General features: G+C 54.2%; 1 protein-coding gene across 3 annotated transcripts in view; it reads right to left on the reverse strand.

Moving 5' to 3' along the window:
* Window positions 1–287: 287 nt before the first annotated feature.
* The window catches only part of DAB2IP (DAB2 interacting protein), a 235744-nt gene continuing 214901 nt past the window's right edge, over window positions 288–21130 (reverse strand). For 2 of the 3 annotated variants that reach the window (XM_006865661.1, XM_006865663.1), the window contains 10 exons: window positions 18878–19022; window positions 18642–18786; window positions 16238–16474; window positions 14710–14911; window positions 13234–13412; window positions 10600–11488; window positions 9887–10039; window positions 7934–8127; window positions 2656–2743; window positions 1608–1918 (listed from right to left, as the gene is read on the reverse strand). In XM_006865661.1, coding sequence (XP_006865723.1) covers window positions 1751–1918; window positions 2656–2743; window positions 7934–8127; window positions 9887–10039; window positions 10600–11488; window positions 13234–13412; window positions 14710–14911; window positions 16238–16474; window positions 18642–18786; window positions 18878–19022 — 2400 coding nt within the window. In that variant the 3' untranslated portion in view covers window positions 1608–1750. Of the gene's footprint in view, window positions 729–1607; window positions 1919–2655; window positions 2744–7933; window positions 8128–9886; window positions 10040–10599; window positions 11489–13233; window positions 13413–14709; window positions 14912–16237; window positions 16475–18641; window positions 18787–18877; window positions 19023–21130 lie in introns of those variants that run through there. The other variant, XM_006865662.1, reaches the window with a different exon arrangement.

Below are 21130 nucleotides of genomic sequence, written 5' to 3' on the forward strand. Positions count from 1 at the left end.
AGCCTCACCTCCCTCCTTCCTGAAGCCTGTGGCCCTTCAAGGCCCGCCCTCACCAGCAGGTGTCTCTGGCCTTCACTTCATTGTGAGTTACATCTACAAGCCCCTTCCCAGAACAGCCGCCCACCCTTCCTTGAGCCTAGGGTGGTGTGCAAGGTGGCTCTGGGCCACCCTTTCTGATGGAGACTCTGAAGTAGCCCTGGTTCTGGCAGCATGTTCCCAGCCACAGGGGCCAGAGAGGGATTGGCACCTCTTTGCAAGTATCGCCCCAGCATCCAGAGACACCATCCCCTGCAGTCCCAGCCAAGCTCTGGCCGCCTAGGCAACCACCCCGAGCTCCGGCCCTTGGTTATCTAGGGCCAAGGCTTGAAAATGTGTAGGGGTGGGAACAGGCAGGGATCGAGACACAAGTGCCTGCCCATATATGTCCCATGAGAGACGGGACTGGGCAGGTGAGCTACAGATCAGCCTAGAGCTGAGGAAACCAGCCCTGGCTGTGGGTGTGCCCACCCCTAGGGTCTGCATCGCCTGGGTCCTTGGCTGGGGACCCGGGAGGGTGAGGAGGAGGCCGGCCGCACACACGGGGCCTGGTGCAGGCCGTTGGCTGTCTTGGAGAGGGAGCAAGTCTAACATCCTCCAGGGCCGCTATTTCCCATGCAGTGCGCACGCTCAATTTAAAAGGCCCCTGTGTTCCAGCAAGCGAGCAAGCGGGCTTTTGTTTCTAATGCATACTGTGAAAGGAAAGAAAATCACAGTTATCCACCTTCTCAGGGCCCTCGGGCAGTAGAGTCTTTTTTTAACATCAATCAGAGGAAAGTTCACCTTTTATCATGGTGAACACCAGCAGACGGCTCCCTGCACTGGGCCCCCAGGAGAGGGGCAGGCATCACGCATGGCCCAGCTGAGTCATAGCTGCCCAGACCCTTGTGTTTGGGGAGCCCCAGAGCTTTAGCCTGGGCCTGTGTGGCAAGTGTGGGAGGCTCTGGACCATCTCCACAGATCTGATAGCCACCATCCTCACAGGGTCTATTTGGCAACATGACAGGGGGCAAAGCAGGTGGTGGAAGGTGGGCAAGGGTGGAGGGTATTGGTCTGGGGACAGGTACATGAGGGCAAGTCCTCGGCTCCTCACAGCAGGGAGGGCCCGACAGGCTGCATGCAGGGACAGACTGCTCAGTGGGCACTGGCACAGGGCCAGAGAGCTCCTGCAGCTCTGGGCTCTCCCCACCAGCCCCCCTGCCTGTCCACTGGCCTGTGTGTATCTAGAACCCAAGGACGCAGGTCCACAGGGCAGGGGCCTGGCTGCCAATGCATCCCTGGGTCTCCAAGGAGGCGAGGGGAAGAGTCCAAGGGCAGGCAGTTGGCTCTGTGATTCCCCCACCTCTCTAGGCTGCACCCCTCCTGTAGAGGGCTTGGGATACATGCACTTGGCCAGGTTGAGGAGGGAGGTGACACACCAAATTCAGTAACCAACAGAGACATGTGTTTGGCAGCCCCGCCCCCCAGCGTGCAGTCTCTCCCGCCTGCTCCCAAATGCGCTTCTCCGGCCAGAAGAGGAGGGGAGCGGACTGGGAACCGCCTCCGGTGCATCAGTCTCACGCTGTGCCCTCTGAGGCCCAATCCTGGAGTGGGCGGAGGGGAAGGGAGCCGAGCCTCGGCCTCCTGGGCCCATGCTGGGGCTGCCACCGTGGGGGAGTGGGGGAAGCCGAGACCCTGCCCTCGGCCACCACAGTCCTCCCTCTCCTCAGGCAGGTTAACAATTGCTGCTGTTCCTGAACTCGCCGTTCTCAGTAATCTGCAATTTGGTGGGGTTGGTGGGGGAGATGCCGTTACGGGCTTGCATGCTGTACCTCTCTTTCAGCTGTGTCAGGGCGCTCATGAGGCGGGCGTTGGCGGCATCCAAGGAGGCGATACGCTTCTCCTGTGGGCAAGGCAGGCATGAGTAGACCGTACGGGAAGGTGGGAAAGGCACCCGGGCTGAGGAACAGCACGCAAGAAGGGAGAGGACACACGAGGAAGGCCAGCACTGCAGTGGGCTACCCACTGGGTTGCCAGGCTCCACCTGGGATCAGGAGCTCTGCTCATTGCCAAGCAGGCAGGCCCAGTCCCATCTATCAGCCCCTGAAACCTGAGGGCAGGCATCTTACTCATGTACGTGTGTGAATGCAGGTGCATGCTGATGTCGGGGGGCACAGAGGTGACCACGCATGGCCAGTCTCCACAGTTCACAGTCCCTAGCAGGCCTGGCCCTGTTCCTGGGGATGTCATAGACCAGGGACTAGCCCTGGCTGAAGACTGGAGCCCAGAGCCCCTTACACACCTCCCCTTCCGAGGCAGGCTGGAAGACACAGCTCTGAGCAAAAGCTCACTTCTCCTCCCTCTGCCCATCTGCCAGCTCCGCACTTCCTGCCATCAGCTATGCCCTCTCAGCAGCTTGTACTCTTGGGTCAACATCTCTTTCCTTTCACAGCCTGTCCCAGTGAGCCTGTGGGTCCACTGAGACCCCCAGGTCTGACTTCTCAGAGCCAGAGATTCTTGTTTCTGTTTCTTCTTAGCTTTTGTAGTGAGTTTCCACTGAGGATGTGGAGAGCCCAGTTTCCCCCAACCCCATCCCAGGTCCTCTAACACCTGAAGCCGACTAAAGGGCCACAGTCCCACCTGCGCATCAATGATCTTCTGTTTGGAGTCCACAGCCGCTTGCATCTCTGCATGGTCTTTCTTTAGCTCTTCCTCCACCGACATCAACCTGCAACCGGACAAAGGGACAGTCAGGCTGACACCTGAGACAAGGCACAGAAGGTGGGAACAGCCCCATCACACCTACACAGAGGAGGAGGCACTAGGGGGTCAGGCAAGGAGTGGGAACCTGGAGAGCCCAGTGGTCTCCCTGAGCTGGGGAAACACAGTGAGGCCATGGAGGTCCATGTGGCTAAGGTTCGTGCAGCAGAATTCAGACAGGAGGAAGCCACACAGAGTAACTCCACTGTCTCTCGAAGGATAAGTGCTCTTGAATCTCTGACCCAGTACTAACCCGCACACGAGTGTAAGGAAGTTTCCAAGGCTGGGAAATGACCATTGGAAAGGAGTACACAAAGCAAACCCCAGGAATAGTTCATATATCCTCTGGTTAGAGGGTAAAGCCTTGCTAGTACACAGAGCATCAAACAGAATCCTCAGAAAGAAACTGCTTCAGTGCCCCAAACCAAGCCAAATCCACAGCCACTGAGTTGATTCCAACTCACAGTGGTCTTACACGCTATTGTTAAGTGCCATCGAGCGAGTTCTGACTCACAGAAACCCTGTATAAGCTTTCCAAGGAGCGGCGGTGGGTTTGAACCACCAACCTTATGGTTAGCAATCCAGTGCTTATCCTACATCACCACGCCAGGACTCCAGCCCTGTAGGGCAGAGGAGAACTGCTCCTTGAGGTTTCAGAGACTGTCCATCTTATCTTCACAGGAGCAGACAGCCTTGTGTTTCTCCTGGGGGGAGACTTGTGAGTTTAATGACTCATTGCTCTCCTTACTGCTTCAACACTGGGGCCACATGAAGCCTAGATTAAAGGAGCCAGGAGCCATCGTGGTTTAACATGTTTGGAAGCTAACCACAAGGTCAGCACTTTAAATCCACGGACGAGAGAGGAAGCTTTCTGCTCCCGTTCAGTTTTTGCAGCCTTGGAAACACTACCTTGGCCACTATGAGTTGCAATCGACTCAATGGCAGTGGATTTATACGTTGTCCAGGATAAAGCTTAAACGCAAACCACAAAAGGATCATACTGATTCTTAGTAACCTCATCATATCCCAAAACAAAGCCCCCAAATATGTTAAGGAACATATAACATTCACCACCCAACTATGTAAACTCCACAATGCCTGGCATCCAAACAAAGACTAGCAAACATGCTGTGGCACTGTAGGATAAGCACTAGACTGCTAACCACAACATTGGAGGTTCAAATCCACCAGCTGCTCCCTGGAAACGCTATACAGGGTCGCTATGGCTCAGAATGGACTCAAAGACACTAACAACAACAATAAAAAGCAGCAGGCAACTAGAGATTTAATCATTAAAAGTAGATCCAGAAATGTCACAGGTGGAAAATTAGTTGACAAAGACATTAAGACAACTACTATAAATATATCCCATATTGCAGTGTAGTGAATTACTTCACATGGATCTTCTATGCATAGTTATTTGTAACTCCCACCTAACAATGTTTTTGCCCTGCTGTATTTGGGTAAAAGACGGTGTGAGAAGATGCTGATAAGATTATATGATTTAGTTGTGAGTGGTTAATAGAATTAATTCTGATTGTGAAACTTGAAACTCTAACGTGGGCATAAAATGAGCCATCTCTGAAGCAGAAGGCTTGATCTCCTCTCCATCAGAGAAGACGAGCCAGGAGAGGACCACGTCCCTTGAAGCCACATTGAATCTCCTCGATCCACAAACAGAAAGTTGTCACACTGGAGGAGTGGCACAACAGCAGAACCAAAAGCCAGGGCAAGAGACAAAGCAGAGGGCTTCGCAGCCCACGGAGCAAGTACAGCTGAGTGACGTCAGGCAAGAGCTTTGCTTGTGGAGTGGGGTGCCTCTAGGCACTTAATTGGGGGAGCTAGGTTTGCCAACCCAGGGAGCTAGAGCCACGTGCATTCAGGCTGAGGCTTATGGTAGAGTGGTGTGTTCTGAGGGCTCTGTTTCACTGGCCAGGCATGGCTGAGGAGAGGTTACCCTGACTGGAACAACGTGCCCTGAGCATTTCTGGTACTGCATTGTAACCTGTTAAGTCCCCTAATAAACCCCCTTAACTGTGAGCGTGGTGTTCTGAGTCCTGCGTGGTCACTGCAATGTATTACTGAAGCCAGCTGAGGAGAGGGTGTTGTGGGAAGGATAGTGTGCTATCATTTTTGCACATATGGTCAAGAAAATAAAGGACAAGCGCAAAGAGAACGGAAATGAAAGGAATTTAAAAAACCCAAACAGAAAGTCTAGATAAAATATCGAGTATCTGAAAGGAAAAAAGTACCAGATAGGATTACAAGCAGATTAGGTACTGAAGAAATGATCATCCACTCTGAAGCCACTGTAATAGAAATGATCTAAAATGAACAGAGAAAATAATGAAAAACAGAGCACACAGGATCAGTGTGATGTGGTGCAATGTAAAGCCCCTAACATACATGTGACGGGCAGCCAAGAGAGATGCGAGTGGGCAGAAAAAATATCTAAAATTATTTTCAAATTTGTTGTAAACTTTAATCCCACAGATCTAATCCACAGAGCTCAACAAACCCCAAGAAACATGAAGACCACCACACCAAGGGGCATCATATTTAAACTCAGAGGAGTCCTGCAGAGTGCCGTAGGATAAGCATTGGGCTGCTAACCACAAGGTCAGTAGTTCAAATCCGCCAGCCACTCCTCAGAAACCCTAAACAGGGTTAATATGAGTGGGGATCGACTCAACAACACTTAACAACAACAGAAAATCTTAGTAACAGCCAATGACAAAAGATTCAGAAGAACATGAATGACAGATTCCCTGTCATTACAGCCTGAGGGTGGGGGTCTAATTCAGCCCTCCCTTGCTTCTGTACACAACCACACCAACAGTGGCTCTGCTACAATGACACAGTAGAAGAACTGCAACCGAGGCCATGAAGTCTGCAAAGCCTAAACTATTTACTATCTGCTCCCTTACAGACAGTTTGCCAATCCCTGCTCTAAAGCAACCAACAAAGAGCTATAGCTAAGCCAACAAGGAATCATAAAAAATACTCCAAAATAGGGCAGGAAAGAAGAGCAGATGGTACAAATAGAAAACAAATAGCAAAATAAAGACTGAAATGTAGATATACGAATAATTATGTGAAATGTACATGGTCTAAGCACTCCAATTAAAAGGTAGAAACATTCAGATTACATAAACAGCTAGAACCAATAATATCCTGCCTATAATAGAGAGGTACTTTATATTTATATATAAAGACAGATTAATTAAGAGTCTAAGGATGGAAAAGAAACATCAAGCTAACACTGATCCAAACAAAGTTGGAGTGGCTGTACCAGACAAAGTACATTTCAGTGCAAGGAATATTGTCGGAGATAAAGAAAGTCATCTTATAATCATGAAGGGATGTGTTCACCAAACATCAAAAGTACATAGCAATCTGAAATGTGTATGTACCTAAACACAGAGTTTTCATGTACACAGAGCAAAAAAAAAAATTAGTAAAAGGAGAAATAGGAAATCCATACTCATGATTAGAGATTTTAATATCTTTTTCTCAATAATTGATAGAACAAGTAGAGAGACAGAAAAATCAGTAAGAATATAAAAGACCTGAAACAATACTATCAGCCAAGTTGTCATTTCTCTAAGGGAGGAAATCTATGGATTGGCTAACAGAAATAAAGATGGTAAGCCACTGATTTCAGAAGAGCTTCTACCTCTCTGAGAACAGACACTATGAAGAGGAGGTGGTTAGGTTGAAAATACTTCTGTTCTTGCAACCACAAATGTGATGGGAGTCAAAAGCACAGCTGGAGGTCAAGTGCACAGTGGTTTTCTGGTCAACCTGATGATGGGCCCTTGCTTGTGTTTAACTCCCTTACAGTGAATACACAAAGCCACAAGTACAACCAAGCAAGCAGTAACAAGAAGCAAAGAAACACGTGGTTTAAATAGGAGACTGTTGAGAAGATGACAAAGGATGAGGCCAGGAGGGGAACTTGCAGCCTACAGAATACCCGTTGCTGGTGTTAAGTGCCGATGCATAGCAACCCTATATAGGGTTGGTGGGTTTGAACCACCAATCGTGTGGTTAGCAGTATAGTGCTTATCCTACAGCACTGTACCAGGACCCCTAAATGCTAAATCTGTCCTGATGGGGTCTTTTTTTTTTTTTTTTAAGTTTTTATTGTGAATTGAATGATAGTTTACATGGGAGAACATTGGTTTTACACTCATCGTTTCATTGCAATGATTACAATCTCCTCCATGTGTCATCATTCAACAGTATTTGCTTCTATACCCTCTTTTTTTTGTGTGTGGGAGTGGGGAGGGGAGGATGTACACAAAAATACTCAGGAAATATAATCATTTAAACAATCAAAGGGCACATTCTGTAGGCCTGCCTCCTGGCCACCAGCACACAGCCTTTCTTCTTCCATGAGTCTAGAGTCTTCAGCTGCTCTTTCTCTCCATCTGATGGGGTCTTTGAGTGTGCAGATAAGCAAATTGGTACAGTCACACAACCTCCCGGCTTGTACTTGATGCCGGTCACCATGAAGTAAGCCCTGAACTGGAACGATGATTGCACTCCCTGCACCCTGTATAAGTCCAGGAGGGTCTGCCCACCTCCCCACAGGGGCCAAGGGACAGAGACCACAAAGGACCTGACATAAGCTCCAGACCAAGCAAGACAAGGGTTAGTGTTCAAACCAGCTGCCCCTACCTGTCACCCTGTCCCCACACACACACTTCCCTGGAAAACCTGTAGGCACCTAACACCCAAACACCCAGAACCAGCAGTGTCATCCCTCTCCTTCCCCACCCAAATTGCTCCTGCTTCAGAGTTTCCATCGTAGTAACTGGCACCATGGCGCACCCAGGTAGACGCTCTTGGTAGAAATCTGGGAGTTACTCTGCTCCTTCCTCACCTACTTACTAAACACAATGGGCACTCATCCCTACTTTTCCTGTCAGTCCTCCCAACCAGCTTCTAAAGTCCCTGAGAGGGCTTACAGAGATGCTCCTTTCAGGGCCACACATTGTCGTCCTCGAGCTGCCCTTGACTGCTGTGTCCAGTTCCCTCTGACCTCCAGCCTGGGGCACTCACCCCTCCTCTCTCCACACCTGGTCCATCCTCTGTGTCAGGCCCTCACCAGTCTGCCGCACCCATGCGTGTGGGGCCAGGACTGGGCCCTCACCTGCTGATGATGCCCTTCATCTGGATGTCCTTGTCTTCCTGCTGCCGCCGCAGCCGCTCCTCACCCTCCTCTAGCCGTGCCTGGTACTCCAGCACCAGCTTCTGCGTCGTCTCCTCCTGACATTTGAACAGGGTCTCGTACTCTTCTAGCTTCTTGGTGGAGATTCGCAACTTGTCCTGCAGCACCACCAGGTCCTGCCAGGAGGGCAGCATGCCATGGACACAACACCCAGGACAGAGAGAGCAATCTCATTAGCCCAAGTCAGGGCACATGATCGGTATGCCCAGGAGCCAGGGGTGCTGGGGTGAGACCCAAGACCTTGCACCCCACCCCCAGACTGATCTTTAGGGCTGAGGGGGAAGAAAACTCAAACCCAAATTTAGGCCTTGAAATTTTTTCTACAAGGTATGTTTTTAAACCCTTGGATTTAAGGACATCTGACTGCGCTGAGAGGTAGAGGCTCTACAGATGGAGGAACTGAAGGCCAGGTGACCAGGTCACATGGAGAGTGGCTGCCCTCCCAGTCTCTGTCTGTCCCTAACGCCAGGGTGGTGGTGGTGGGAGGGAGAGCCAAGGGGGTCCAGCTTTCATGAACCTCAGTCGTCAGGGAAGATAAACAGCAAGCGGGCAGCTGTGGGTCTAAACAGAGGAATAAGGAGGACTAACAGCAGCATCAAGAAAGATCTAGGCCTGATGGCAGAATACACGGGTTCAAGAAGACAGAAGGAGCCTCTCCTTGGGTGCTAGGCAATCCAACCAAGGGGATGCCATGCCCAAAGACCCAGAGCCAGTAGCTCCACAAGAGAGACTGGAAGAAACTCTTGCCCCACTGCGCGTTTCCCCTAGGACACAACTGGACCGAGAGGAGGCCCCACCCCAGGTCTTCCGGTTCAGAGGAGGAGAGAGGGTTCTCCCTGACAAACAAGGACCAGGCCTTCAGGGAATGTGAGGGAGCCAAAGGTGCCCTGGATTTGCTGTGAAGGGTTACCGGCGAAGAGTGTGAGGAGAAGCGGGCAGCTCATCTAACCGATGAGCAGAGGAAGCAGGAAACCCCAGCCACTGCTTGGCCCTGAAATTGCTTCATAGGTGGGACTGAGTCTCCCGGTCCCCTCAGGTAATCATGGTGAAAGCATATGAATGTAGCAGACCAAGGGGATGGAGGCGGGTGGCGGGATGCAGCATGAAGATGGGCCCTCGCCCTGGGCCAGGGGAGGGAGCTCTGCCACCCTGCCCTCCGTGCCCTTGCCTCAAAGCTGCCCTCCTGGGGTCCTTGGACCTTAGCTTCCCAGGGGAGATAAGAACCAGCCAGGAGTCCAGAACAGCTGTGACAGCAAGGGGGAGAGATGTTGAGAATTATGGGCACACCTGCTGACTCACCAAGTACTATATGTGTGTGGTGGGGGCAGAGTTTAGATTTTTAAGAACAAACGTTTCCCTCCCGGGGGAAGAAAACATCCCAGTGGTGATATGAGCCCCACTCCTAGCCCTGGTTAACTCTGCTGTTCCTTTCCCAGGCCCTAGTTGAGACTTGGAGCAAGCACAAACCCTCAGGGGAGGGGGCGCCTGGTTGGGGCTGGCTCCCCCAGCTATCTTGACCACTCATGCCTCTGCCCGCCCCTCAAAAGTCTCTATGCACCAAGATGGCACCCAAGCCTTCTGGCCCCAGAAGGTCTGATCACCAAACCCCAGGAATCTGGTCTGAATGCCAGGTCCCCGGGTGCTCGTGGCATGCATCCTGTATAGGACACCTCAGATCTAAGCTAAATCACTGGCTGCTATGCTTCCAGACTCCACTGATGCTCCTGTCCTTGTGTGGGGCAAGGGATGAGAGGGTCCTGCTCATTCGCAGGAACAAGCAGCACCCACTTTTCAAGGCTCTAGAGATGAGAATCCTGATAGCTACTGCCAGGAGGCAGCCCCACCCTGTCCCCAACTGCCAGGGTCCAGCTTTACCTTTTCTGCTTGGCTGAGCTCCTCTTTACTCCTTAGCCTATCCCTGTGGGGGGGGTCTGGGCCCAGGCCCTCGTCTTCTAAAAACTGCGCGTTCATGGTCAAGAGCCAAGCGGCCGTGCGGTCCAGGGCATTGGGGCTCACAGGTGAAGGGCCCTACAATGAAACACAGCTGTGAGGGGCTGGAGGGAAGGGGGCAGGAGGGGAGCGGTGCAGGGAGTGGCACCCTGGGAACCACAGGGACGGGTGGCTCTGAGGCATGGTGGGAAAGGTGGGAACCTACATTTGAGGCCTACTGGTGTAGTCCTCGCCCCAGGGAATCTCGAGACCATAGTCAGGGGCAGCGTCTGTCCGGGGAGCCCAGGTGGACTACCACCTCAGGACGACACTCAGGAGAGTGAAGGTGTAGACAGCACAGGGCTGGACAGTACAGGCCTCCCCATCCCCAGGCAGCTGCTCCTAGAAGCCAGCTCAGCCCACGGGAGCATTTTGGAGGTAGGTGTGGGACAGACTGGACTCCTGCTCTGGGTAGGGGGTTGGACTCTCTTTCTCCCTTCCTCCAGGCGACTAACAGAGGGGCCACACGTCCCTGGTTCGAGGATAGGGGTGGGGCTGTGGACAGGGCGGAATGCAGCACCAGTGAGCATGGGATGGGTGCAGGTGGAGATGAAATGATGGGGGTGATGGGCCAGCCCTGGCCGCGCAGCAGCACTGACCTGCTTGTGCACCGCACGAGGCTTCAGCTCCGGGCTATCACCCTTGGAAGAGGATGACTGCTGTCGCAGGCGGGCCCCAGGCCCAGCCCAGTCGGGCGAAGCAGACGCAAGGGTTCCGCTGGAGGGTCGTGGGTATTGCAGAGTGCTCAGCAGGGTGGGAGGCGTCCGGCCACGGGGAGCAGGGGGTGGTGGAGGGGGAGGAGGCGGCGGCTGGTCGATCCTTCTCTGGGGGCCAGCACTGTTCTGCCGGGGCACCGTGGGCTGCCCGCCCTTCTCAGTCAGCGACATCTGCCGCCGTGCCAGCTCACCGGGCCGCCGCGCCAGTTCTTCGGCGGCAGTGCTGAAACTTCCCAGTTTGGCAGCGGCGGCCAACTCCTCACTGTTGCTGTGTGAACTCAGGGAGCTGTGGCCCTCTGAGCCTGAGTCGCCAAGGCCGCGGGGAGACAACGGCAGGCCAGCCGCCATCTGGTACACAGGGTTCTGGAAGGAGAGCGGTGCCAACAACTGGGGCCGGCCGGGGGCACCCTCTGAGGTGCCTGGTGTGGTCGGTGTCTGGCCTGCCCGCTGCACCGTGGCCAACCCTGCCAGGTTCACTGGGGCTGCCCGGGCTGGCCACCCAGCCACCAGCTGAGTTGTGGGCGCCTGCCCGTCAGCGGTCAGGGCGTCAGGGCCGGCTGGGGAGCCCACCTCCCCATCCAGTGTGCGGGCATCTTGGAGGTCCACCATGGACAGGCTCTTGCCACCGTTGACCATCTGAAGATCAGGTTCGTTGGCTTCCGAGTAACTCGAGCTGCGAGCAGGCGAGGGCTGGACCCCGGAGGACCTTGTGACAAAAAACAAGTCCTTGTTTTCGGGGGTTGGAGACGGTAACCGGGTGAAATCTATCAGACTGCAGGGAGACAAGCACACACAGGGAAAGAAGGGGGAAAAGAAGAACTGTGAGTGCGGCCAAGGTGGGTCCAAACCAAGAGCACCCACCAACCTGCCAGGGCAGCAAAAGTCAGAGAAATTCTAGGACCACTGGCTAGGGCAAACCAAACCACAGCTGAGCGGTCAGTCGGCTGCTCCTGTGCAGAGCCTCCGCTTAGGGGGCAGGCCTGCCAGTTCTAGGCCAGGCGGCCTGGCAGGCCATTTCCCTGCTCTGCGGCACCTTAGAACAATGCGTGCTGGGGCCTGGAGTACTCTGGAAAGCTCCCCTGAGCGAAACCAAACCCCACAAATCAGCACCTCTCTGCTAGTCAACAGCTCCGCACAGAGAACACGGACTTCAAAGTTACTGGGTTCCCTCTCCCTCTTGCTCCTAAATCAGACTGTTAAGCAGAGCGGGGGCCAGGGAAGCCTCCCCCTGCCCTGCCTCCTGCTGCCGCTCCCTGGTTTGACTGGCAGGCGGGGGCTGTCGTTCCTGCCAAACACAGGGAACCCGTGGAGGAACCTTTCAGGGCAGGGCTCAGGAGGAAGGGTCTGCAACCTGCATTAGAGGGTACAGGCTCCTCCCTCGGTCCTCCTCACTCTACACTGGTCTTCCGGAAATCAGCTCCACCATGGTGAGGGTTCAGGTGGGCTTTGGAGGGAGGAATGCAGAATGAGCAAGGCTCTGAGGAGGCTGTGGGCAGCTAGGACTCAGAGTGTGGCAAGGGCCTTACACCAGAGCTGGTTTGGCCTGAGATGGAGAAAACAGCCAAGCTCCAAGTAACGGTGCTTAGATGGGGTAGGCTGCTGCCACTCGGAGCCACAGCACTTCTGGGCTGTGAGAGCTAGAAGAGGAAGGGAAATACAAAGCCCACACTGCATACCTGGATCCAATCACCTCACCACCACATGAGGTACTGTCCCCCCTGAACTCTGCTGGGCCTCACATGGTGCCTCACAGGGCAGGTCTTAAGATTGGAGTGCCAGCCAAGACGCGGAAGGGCCTGGGTACTGGACTCCTGACCATGCCACATCTGCCATTCTTGATTTCTACGGTCCCTGTGTTTACCATCTCAGAACAAACCCCGGTGCCTGCTTTGCTGCCCCAGCCTCACCCCTCACCTATGAGCCCCTGGTGGGGAGGGGGACAAGCAAGGGAAGTACAAGGAGCTTAACAGAGATTTCACATGGTGTTGTCTTTTACGAAAAAAAAAACGTTCCCATTTTGACTTGAACATCCCAGACCATTTTGCCTCCTACTCTACTGTGTTCTATTTACACTGTACACACTGTGGCTCCAGAGTGCTGGGGCCAAGGGCTCCCGGCCCTCAAAGCCTGGCAGAGTTACCTGAGCTCCGGATGAAAACACACACCCCTGAGTTCTACTTCTGGGGATTCTCATTTGAGTCCAGGGTGGAGTGGAAAACAACATTTTTAACAAGCATCCGGGAATATTGAAAGTTTGGGCTCACTCATTGTTTTCAACATACATCATGTCGTCTTTCCCCATGCCTTTGCTTGTGTGAGTTCTGCTTCCTTAAATGCCCTCTCTACCATGAAGCCACCTTGATTCTCCCACGGGCATGCACGATGCACCTGCGTCTCACTCCAGCTGTTTACAGACACCTGCCTAGATGTCCTCCTCCCTAACCTGGAGACTGCAGATGGATGTGCCTTGTCTGCACACCCTCACCCCCAATGGCCAGAGTGCCTGGCTATTCTTACCCAGAGAGATCGTTCTCGATCACCATCTTCTGCAACCCAGCCGAGATGCTGCTGCTACCAGAGCCAGGCGTGGAGGCCAGGTCGTTGGTCCCCATTAGCTGTCCGCTGCCTGGGGTACTCAGTGCTGTGTGAACATCCCTTAGGATCCGAGGCAGAGGTCCTAGTTTCGACACAATGCTCTGCAAAGACACAAGGAACAGGTGTGACCTTCTGGGGCCTCTCTCGGGGAGGCCAAGCGTGCTGTGGCCAGTCTCTAGAGAACCCGCTGGGGACAGTCACCTGGGAAGCTCGTCAGAAATGCAGATTCCTGTCTTGTCCCCATTCCCCGGTTAGATCCAGCAGATCTGGGAAGGGGTGGGAAGCCCAGGAGTCGATTCCGGCTCATAAAGGCCCTACAGGACAGGGTAGAGCTGTCCTCCCTTTCTCCTGTGGAGTGGCTGATAGGTTTTAACTGCTGACCTGATGGTTAGAACTAGTCCACTGCACCACCAAGGTTCCAGGATCTAAAATCTGCACGGTTTTACCAGTGCCACAGATATTCCTGGGGCTGGGGTGCAAGACCCACAGATCAGAAACACTGATCTAGTGCAAGCTTCTCCCACTTCTGTGTGCATGCTGAGGTTCTCACACCTGCAGTGACCATAAAGGAGCGCAAAGACTTCTGACTACCTGAAGCAGCATCTGTTTTTCGTGAGAAGCTGGGACCAACCTAACAGTCCACCAATAGAGGGCTGTGTGTTCCCACGCGGGGCAGCCTGGGGCTGCTGAGAGGCCACTGATGCAGAAAGAGGTCTACACTGAGCGAGTGAGAAACACCCAATACAGCGGACACAATGCACTCTCGCTTTAAAACAACTGGAAAGACAAAAGTGGGTGTGCTTTTCACATGCACAGAGCTAATTCCAAAAGGCTCCACACACGTGTTCTGAGTGATCACTGCTAGGAGATGGGACCAGGGTGGTTTCCGCACGACTTATCTTGTAAGGAAGTCTCGCTGAGCCCTGAGAAGCTGCCCAGAACACACTACTGTGGGGGCTGAAGTGCCGCTGGCTAGTGGGATCCCAGGTCCAGGGCTCATTCCTGGCAATACTACTGGTGTCCAGGGAATAACCTTGCCAAAGACAATTCTGGAAGGGTTTGTAACTTCCTGCCTGACAGGCAGGTGTGGCTTTTCCAGTCTGCCTTTTCCTTATCAGTGGCCTCGACATCCAGAACAGCAACATTTCAGGCGAAGCAGCTGCAAGAACCCAGCCTGATGGCATTTCTCACACATGTATGTCCACTCCAGGTTGAGTACACCAAGGCTCAGCCTAAAGCCCAGTACCTGGCGAGGGCGACCCCACAGGTACTGGTGACCCACACATAGAGAGAGAAAACTCATCAGAACCCCAGGTGTCTGACAATGTCTGAGTTAGCGCCCAGGTGAGTCTGCATGGAGGACCTGAGCTCTGTGACCTCTGCTCCCCCGGCAGGCACCTGCTCCAGCTGGCTGACGGCCTCCCAGAGCAGCGAGTGCAGGCTGGAGAGCTCACGGCCCAGGTCGATGTAGCCCTCAAAGCCGGCTGTGTTGGAGATCGTCTCGGGGTTGGAGATCTCCAGCAGGAACCGCTGCATGTTGGTCCACTCATGCTCCAGGAACTGGTTCATGAATGACATGTACTCTTCCTTGCTGCCAAACCTGGTAAGGAGAAAACAGGGGTGAGCACCTGGCCCTGCAAAGGAGCGTCTCTTCCTGGAGGCACCTTCCCACCACTAGCCCTCCTTCCTTGTGGATTGCTTCTCAGACCTCTTCTCACAGGGTCTGTCACTCACAGGCCCCCTTCCTCGTTTTCTCCAAGTTTCAAGAGGCTGGTGTGCAGACTCTCAATTCTACACTGGCTCAGGTCTCTGTGTACACGCACCTCACTGGGGTCCTACCTACCCAGGTTGCCATCACCCAGCACCCTCCTCCTTCCCTATCCCAAGTAGAGATGCCAGCAGGATTTGGATACCTGAGCCAGACACCCAAGAGTCCACTTCTGCATCTCCCTCCAACCAGCAAGGTCTGCTGATTTATCTCCTAATCACCCTATGGTCTGGTCTCCACTGCTTCCTCCACTGCCTGCTACCCCCACCCCCAGCTGCCTATGGTTTGGGGCTGACCCATGGCTTGGCTCTGCTCTGCTCCCCAGTCTCTTGGCTGCCGGCCATCTTCCTCCACAGTTCTCCTCACTGCTGTCAAGGTGATCTTTCCGGAATCCAGAGCAGACCAGACCAGACACCTGTCCTTTATTTTAAAAAACCCTTCACTGGCTGCCGCTGCCTTGTCTGGCCTGTTTAGTCCTCTCTCCGGCACCTCCTGGCCTGGCATCTGATGCCACCATTCCACATCACTCCATACGTAGCTCCTCTCATCCCAGCACAGCTGTCTGCACTCCTGCTGCCCCTGCCTCCTGTGCCAAGCAGCTGGGGAGCGGCCTCTTCCAGGGAGCCTCCCTGCCTCCTCTCACAGAGAGACCTGCTCATCGGCCGAGGCTCTACTGCTTATTCTGCATCTGTCTCCCCTGCTGCAGGGCTGAGCTCCAGGAGGGCTACGACAGTGATGGTCCAGGATGGGGCTCAGTAAGGCACGCTGCACCGTGAAGAGTGAAGTGGCTAGACTGGTGCTCACACACTACGGAAGCACCCACAGCACAGACGCACTCGACATCATGAGACGTGGACAGCCTGAAACCACCTGGGCCATCCCCTCTGAAGGAGTAGTCATTTCAAAATGAGGTGTATGAATGGAGAAGGACACAGGAGAATCCTTATGAAAAAATGCTAATTCAGAAAAGTAGGAGGAAACTTATAGGAACCTATCAAAATGGCTATGCCTCGTGAGCTCACAGGTGATGGTGACGCCCCATTCTGATATGTTCTAAACCATTTATGGTCTGGGAACAGGGAGAGGATGGGGTCCAGGGAAGAGTTTGTTTTGAAAAGTGGGACAGAGGATGAGAGACAAAGGCTCCCTGCCACTCACTTGGCAAAGTTGGCCAGGTTCTGGGTGACCTTGGCAATAAGGGTGAGGGTGCGGGCAGTGCGGTCGTCGGGGTACTCCTGTAGTAGGTTGAAGAGTGACGGCGACATGATGGCTGGGCACAGGAAGCGTAAGAAGAGGGAGGCGCTGATGAGGCGCTCACTGATGTCGGGCCGCCCCCGGCTGCTGCACTCCTGCCGCCATGAGGCAAACACCTCCTTCAGCTCCCGTGGAAAGACGCTGTTGTAGGGACAGACACAGGGACCTGGTTGTCAGGCAGATGTCCAGGACCAAACTGAAGCCCAATTCCAAACCCAGCTCTGCCTCCTGACAGCAGTGTTCCTTGGCCACAGGGCAGGGAGGCCTCTTTCTAGTCTTGGCCCCAGCCTTAGGATGAGGCCAATGAATGGACTGGAACTAGAGAGAGGCGGAGGAGGTGGGACTCGGTCTTAACTGGGGTCAATGGCAGAGCCAGTTAACAGAATTGCCTCTCCAGTTCCTGGTCTGGGCCCTTCCCACCTTCCCTACCTTTGGCCTGACCCATGGCTCAAAGCCTCCTTCCCAAAGTGGAGGCCTGCTGAGGACCATAGGCCTCAGGGAGGTAATACAAGCAAACAGACCACTCACTGTCTCCTGAGCTCCCATCACTGCCTTCTGAGATTCACTCTGCTTGCCCAAGCAACCTTACAGGAATTCAAGGTTTTGATAAAACTTCAAATGGCCCAGAAGATGGGAAAACCCTTAACCCCAGGGTGAGAAGATAGCACCCCCGTTTTATAGACGGGGAATTGAAGGTGGTGACCTACCCAGGGAACAGAGCTAGCCCTAGAACACAGGGTTCGTGACTCCCAGGCCAACCTCATCTGGCCAATATTGAAGCGGTTTCTCACCTTTTCTCCTTTATCTTTTGAGATGTGCCTCCTCCCCTGGGGTAGGCCAGATCCCAGTGCTCCCTGAGTCCAATCATTGCCTTACTCTGCCACTAGCTCATGAGGACCCCTCCCTGGACTGCAGTTTCCTCTTTAAACTACAACAAGGCCTGCCACACCCAGGAAGTCATCTGAAGGTTGAGACCCTAAGGTCATGAGAGGGCTTCATCAACTCCAAATGCTTTTTTTCCTAATAGGCCCAGCATCCAGCCCTCAGGCTCTCCCACAGTGAATGCTGGCTGAGCAACCCAGGCCTGACAAGAGGAAGTGAGGGGGTGACCTTTGGCCCTGAGCCCTCCTAATGCCCTGCACAGGGCTTTATCTGGAACACAGAGGTACTTCTGTGCCACTGACAAATGTCAGAAAGAGGAAATGGAAAACTGTCCACGGATATGTTTTCCCTGTGTCCCGGGCCCCTCCTGGAAACAAGGGAACAGGGGGTGAAGGCCCCACCCAACCCAGGGATGGAAAGCGTGCTTGCCCTTCCACCCTGGACCCAGAGATCTAGAAAGTTGCAAGATTTCCAGCCCAGTCCAGAAGGTGTGAGGCGGCTCACTGCACTGGCTCTGGTCACTCCCTTGCCCCTTCCTCACCTGGCAGGCCTGCCCTGGACTGTCCTTTACCAGTATGTCCAGCCCTGAGCTGGTGTCTACTCTGTCTCAGGTGCCCCCCATGGGTACAGGAATCATCCCACTCCACTGGGATCTGGGTGACATGAAGAAGGGCCTCAGAGGGGAGCCAGAGGTAAGGCCTTAAAGCAGGAAAAGCAGGGATGCGTATAAGGTGGGGGTGAGTAAACGAGAAGACAAAGTCAAGACAGGGGTGAGGTGTGGCTGGGGGTGTCCGTCAGGACAGTGCTGGAGAGACTGGGGGTGGGGGAACGTGAACCCTGAGCTGAGCAGTGACTAAGGATAAAAGCTGAGACAACTGGTCCCCCAGGATGGCCGTGTCTACTACCTTACAATGGCTAGCCATGAGATGTACCACCACCAGGGCCCCTAGTATGTTTGCCAGGGATGGCTCTGTCCCTGGTCAGTCTTATAGGTGCAGCTCAGTCCGCACGGCCCTATTCCTTCCTGGGTGGAAGGAGCGTGCAGAGTCTCCTTGTCTTTGCTCTTTAGACCTCACTAGGCAGTCTGCTGGCGTCCAGGCTGGGTGTGGACAGACAAGGGGGCCCAGTCTCACTCACCCAGCAGCACAGCACACTCCAAACACCACGCACAGACTGACTGTCTTGGCCGAGTTCTCTCTGCCGTGACACCGTCACAACCATGTTGTGCATACCCCCTCAGCATTCCTCTGTGTCTGAGACCCTCAGTGTGATGAGGCTGCAGGCCTGTCACTCAGCCTCTCCTAGTAAAGCCTCCGTTCTCTTGGATGGGAAATGGAGAGTCCCACATGAGAGCTGTTGGGGGCTGACTAGCGTAAGCACAGAGCATGCTAAGGGGCTGGGGACAGGAGCCTGGGACAGCACTGACCAGTAGGAGTTGATGATCTTGCAGAAGGCCAGCTCACAGCACATTTTAAGGTTGCCCTGGTGCTCAGGGAGGTCGCTGGTTGAGCACTTGCTTGGGTCCACTTCGCAGTTTTCATCTGACTCATACAGCGCTTTGATGAACTCGCCTGTGGCCGGGGTGGGAAGGGAGGGCCAGTGTGAGGTCCTGGGGGTGCTGCTGCCTGCCCTCTCCCACCCGCCAGCCCACACCCTCTCTACCTAATGCATCCTGGAGGTACTTCTGGCCCACCAGCTTGAGGTACTCCTCGATGGCCTTGGTGGCCAACGTGTTCTCCCGGAAGATGAGGTGCTCGTTGTCCCCACAGCGGTCCACTTCTGACATCATCAGATCCGTGAGAAAATCCTGAGTGGGGATGGGAGAGGGAGGAGGGGGGCCCTTGAGTCAGCCTGGCCACAGAAAGCCCTTGCTTCTCAAGGTTGCTTCATGGTCAAGCTAGTGGGGGCCCAGAGAGGAAGACATTCGGGAGCTACCAGGGAGTGAGGGAAGTGCCTAGAGTTGGTGACATCAGAGCTGGGCCCAAGGACAGGGGAGGCAGGCATGGGCCATAGCATAGGACATAATGCCACATATGCCCACCATCATGGTCACACCAGCCTTGACCAAGGCCTGGTTGGGAGGCCACACAGAACTGCCCTAACCCATGCCACCTTCCGGGCCAAAAGACTAAACAGGGCTGTCCTTTCTTCATGGGACAGTAGTCCACATGAGTCTCCCATACTGAGAGACAGGCAGAGGCTGTCCAGCTGCCTGGAAGGTGGTGAGCCACCTTGCATGGGTGTAAGTGGGGACCAGTATTACCCACAGGTAGCCCTTAGCTTGAAACTTGGGAAGGCTGTGTGCCACTGGTCATGTGGCACACCCAGGAGGATTCAGACGCCCTTGGAAGGCAACTGTTGGATCCATTAGGCCCACCACTCCAAGTCATGGGAAAACCCCAGCAGGGAGCCTGAACCCACACCATCCGGTCTTAGGAGAGCTGTCAAATGAACCTGCTGCACCCATCTCCCTCCTGTGGAGTCCCAGCCTCCTCACACCCACAGGCAACCTTGTGATCTGGGGGTAGGCACAGGGAAAGGAGAGAGAGAGACAGAGACTCTGGGAGAGCAGGGTCACCCAACACGGCGCCTGCAAGGCTGCAACTGTGGGCCAGGGTGTCCGGTGGCCAGGAAATCCGTCACTGTGATATGTACAGCTGCAACACTATGAAATCCAGTGGCACTTGAGGCACAGAATTGAGCCATAGGCCCAGGAGTGCTGGGTGAGCAATGGAGCACCAGGAAGGGCTCCCCCGGGGGCTGTTCTGAGGACCATGACCTGACTGTCCACACCTACAGACCAGCCTCTAGGAGCCCATTCCTGAGCAGGTGCCGGTACTTCACCTCGGCCTTTACTGCTCAAGCCTACACTCCCCAGGACTGGGAAGAGGAGCTCTCAAGAACAAGGACCCACTGAAGGGAAAACCAAAGCACAGAACAGGAAAATGACTTGCCCAAGGCCACACAGCTGCCTGGGCCAAATCTGGACTAAGTCTCCTGCTTCCTAAGCCTGTGTTCCTCCCACTGACTAAGGCTTGGGGAGATGTTGTTGTTATGTGCCGTGGAGTCGACCCTGTACAGGGTTTCCGGGGCTTGAGGATGGCAAGGGAGAAACCTCTCCAAGTCCTAGCACAGGAGCTCTAAGAATTCCCTGCCTGGAGAAGAGGTCGGGGAAAGGGAAGGAAAGCCTTGAGACAACCACATGCCCAGCCTGAGACCAGAGGGAAACAGCCATCACTGCTTTAATGCAGGGCTCCAGCCTCTGCCGCCCCCCGTACTTAAGCTTCTATCCTCAGACTCTGCTTTAGTCCCCGAGTGTCCAGAGCAAGTCCCTTCTGCAGTGGAGTGACTTTCTATCCTTCCACCTACTGCTCTGTGGACAGAGTCCATGTTCCCACCCTCTCCACAATGATCACCTCGCTCACTGTGAGTGCCCCAAGAGCAAAGATTCATTCTAGTTATTTCCCAGGCCAGCCCAGCTTCCAGGACATGGCCACAGAAAAGGATACCCACAAGCCTCTCTGCTTCCCCTTGAGGGCTTGAGGGCCCCAAGGTCCTCAATTCAGTATCAGTTCCTGCCTCCCACCGATGTGGACACTATATTAAGGACAATCTTTGGGAGCCTTACCATTCAAGTCTGACCTTCCCCATCCCTACCATACAACATACCATTCAGCTCCTATGCCACACCACTGCCTGGAGGACGAGGGCCTTGTGAAATGTGGATGGACTCCTGGACCAATCTTCCCTTCCATCATACTCCCAAGGGAAGGGGGGAAGTACCCCAGTCTAGAAGGAGTCCATTTGTCTCCAAAACCACTGGGTGAGGGTTGAGGTACGGCATGGTCTAAAAGTGAAGGGGACAGGACGTGGGGGAGAGGGGGGACTGGGACCCTCCAGTCCTGATGACTTTCA

The sequence above is a fragment of the Chrysochloris asiatica genome, unplaced genomic scaffold (genome assembly GCF_000296735.1).
Source record: "Chrysochloris asiatica unplaced genomic scaffold, ChrAsi1.0 scaffold00081, whole genome shotgun sequence".
In the NCBI taxonomy this organism is placed as follows: Eukaryota; Metazoa; Chordata; class Mammalia; order Afrosoricida; family Chrysochloridae; genus Chrysochloris; species Chrysochloris asiatica.